General features: G+C 53.3%; 1 protein-coding gene across 2 annotated transcripts; it reads left to right on the top strand.

Annotated features, from left to right (window-relative positions):
* Positions 1 to 1,495, top strand: LOC148378881 (janus kinase and microtubule-interacting protein 3-like). Of its 2 annotated transcripts, XM_088367648.1 has the most exons (4): positions 1 to 190; positions 267 to 634; positions 714 to 839; positions 1,209 to 1,495. In XM_088367648.1, exons 2-3 carry the CDS (start codon positions 422 to 424, stop codon positions 828 to 830), a joined length of 330 nt encoding a protein of 109 aa, XP_088223774.1. In that variant the 5' UTR covers positions 1 to 190; positions 267 to 421; the 3' UTR covers positions 831 to 839; positions 1,209 to 1,495. The 2 variants fall into 2 exon arrangements, with proteins under 2 accessions (XP_088223774.1, XP_088223773.1); XM_088367647.1 differs by lacking the exon at positions 1,209 to 1,495 and having other exon boundaries at positions 714 to 1,198.

Raw genomic sequence — 1,495 nt, 5'->3', positions numbered from 1 at the left:
ACCAACGAGGAGCAGGTGGTCATGATTCACGCCAGGACCCTTCTCACCCTAGCCGAGAAGGTAACGCGCACGTCCACGCACGCTCTCGCATTCTGCTTATGTGACAGCAGCCTTTCCTCAGTGGTTAGAATACATCAAAGTGACCAAGTCAGCACTTCAACAGAAGATGTTGGACATTGAAAGTGAGAAGGTAGACAGACACGCGACATCAGCCAAGGGGAACTCCGGCAATGTGCCCCAACAATTCTGACCTTGAGCTGTGCTAGGATATGTTCTGCAAGCAGAAGGGCTACCTGGATGAAGAGTTGGACTTCAGGAAGTGTTCCATGGACCAGGCTCATAAGGTAAGCCGCCCTCAAATCTCCCGCCGGACCACTGATGGACGAGGATTGCGGCCCAGAGGATCCTGGAGCTGGAGGCCATGTTGTACGAGGCGCTACCGCAGCGGGACTGCCCCGCCACGGACGGCGAAAAAGCCAGCCACGCTGGCGTGAATGACGTGCTGACGGCGGATCAGAGAGAAGAGCTTAGGAGCGCCGTGGACCAATGGAAGCGAGCCCTGATGTGCGAGTTGAGGGAGCGCGACGCTTGCATCCTCCAAGAGAGAATGGATCTGCTGCACAGCGCGCAACAGGTAAGGGCCCAAAGCCAGCCCGGCACTTACTTGCACGCTTACTGGCTTTTGAATGCCACTTTCCATTTGTCCGTCCTAGAGGAACAAAGAGCTGAAAGAATTCATCGAAGCTCAGAAGAGACAAATCAAACAATTGGAGGAGAAGTTTCTGTTTCTCTTTCTATTCTTCTCCTTGGCCTTCATTCTGTGGCCCTAACACCAGCTGGTGAGTGAGCTCCAGCGGCACCGCACTCGACACCTCCGATACACTGCCAGCCGGTCTCAGACGTTGGCAGACGCTCCGATGCCAACGTATACCCCCCGCCACGGTGACAGAGGCACCGCGTCACACCGGCGCTCATCCAATCAGAAGGCAGGAAAAGCAAATTCACATGCAGGGCACTTTTGAACCAGAAGAGAGCGCCACAAAAAACGGTTGTTGCCCCAAACGCGCACTAAAAAGGGTCAGAATAACAAGAGTCCCACTGGCCAGCCGGGGCCACCCGTCCAGCTGTTTCTTCAGGGGGGAAAAAAATTGGAGTCACCGGTGAGTACATTTTGCATTTAGCTCTGCTTTTCTGCTTCTGTCTTCAAGTGTGTGGCATCCTGCGATCAAAGAGTCAGCCAACCCCAAAGCGGTTGACCTCAACGTCCCACCACCATGCCTACCAGAGCAGGTGACGTGATGCTTTGGACATCCTTCCGTCTCAGATGCCCAAAAGTACTCTTTGCCACATCTGCGGCAATACGGTGTCTTTTCAAAGGTGCAAATAAATCCAGCGTGGGCGGAACACGCACGTCTTCGGTTTTTCCCGCTTTGTTTGTGTGACAGCTGTTGTGAAAATTTTATACAAATAAAGTTGTATAGTACAGGTTTGGCCA

Source organism: Syngnathus floridae, unplaced genomic scaffold (assembly GCF_059516105.1).
Source record: "Syngnathus floridae isolate MCC-2025c unplaced genomic scaffold, RoL_Sflo_1.0 HiC_scaffold_24, whole genome shotgun sequence".
NCBI classification, from domain to species: domain Eukaryota; kingdom Metazoa; phylum Chordata; class Actinopteri; order Syngnathiformes; family Syngnathidae; genus Syngnathus; species Syngnathus floridae.
The sequence above is the reverse complement of the archived record's forward strand: the minus strand, read 5'-3'. Positions and strand labels throughout refer to the sequence as shown.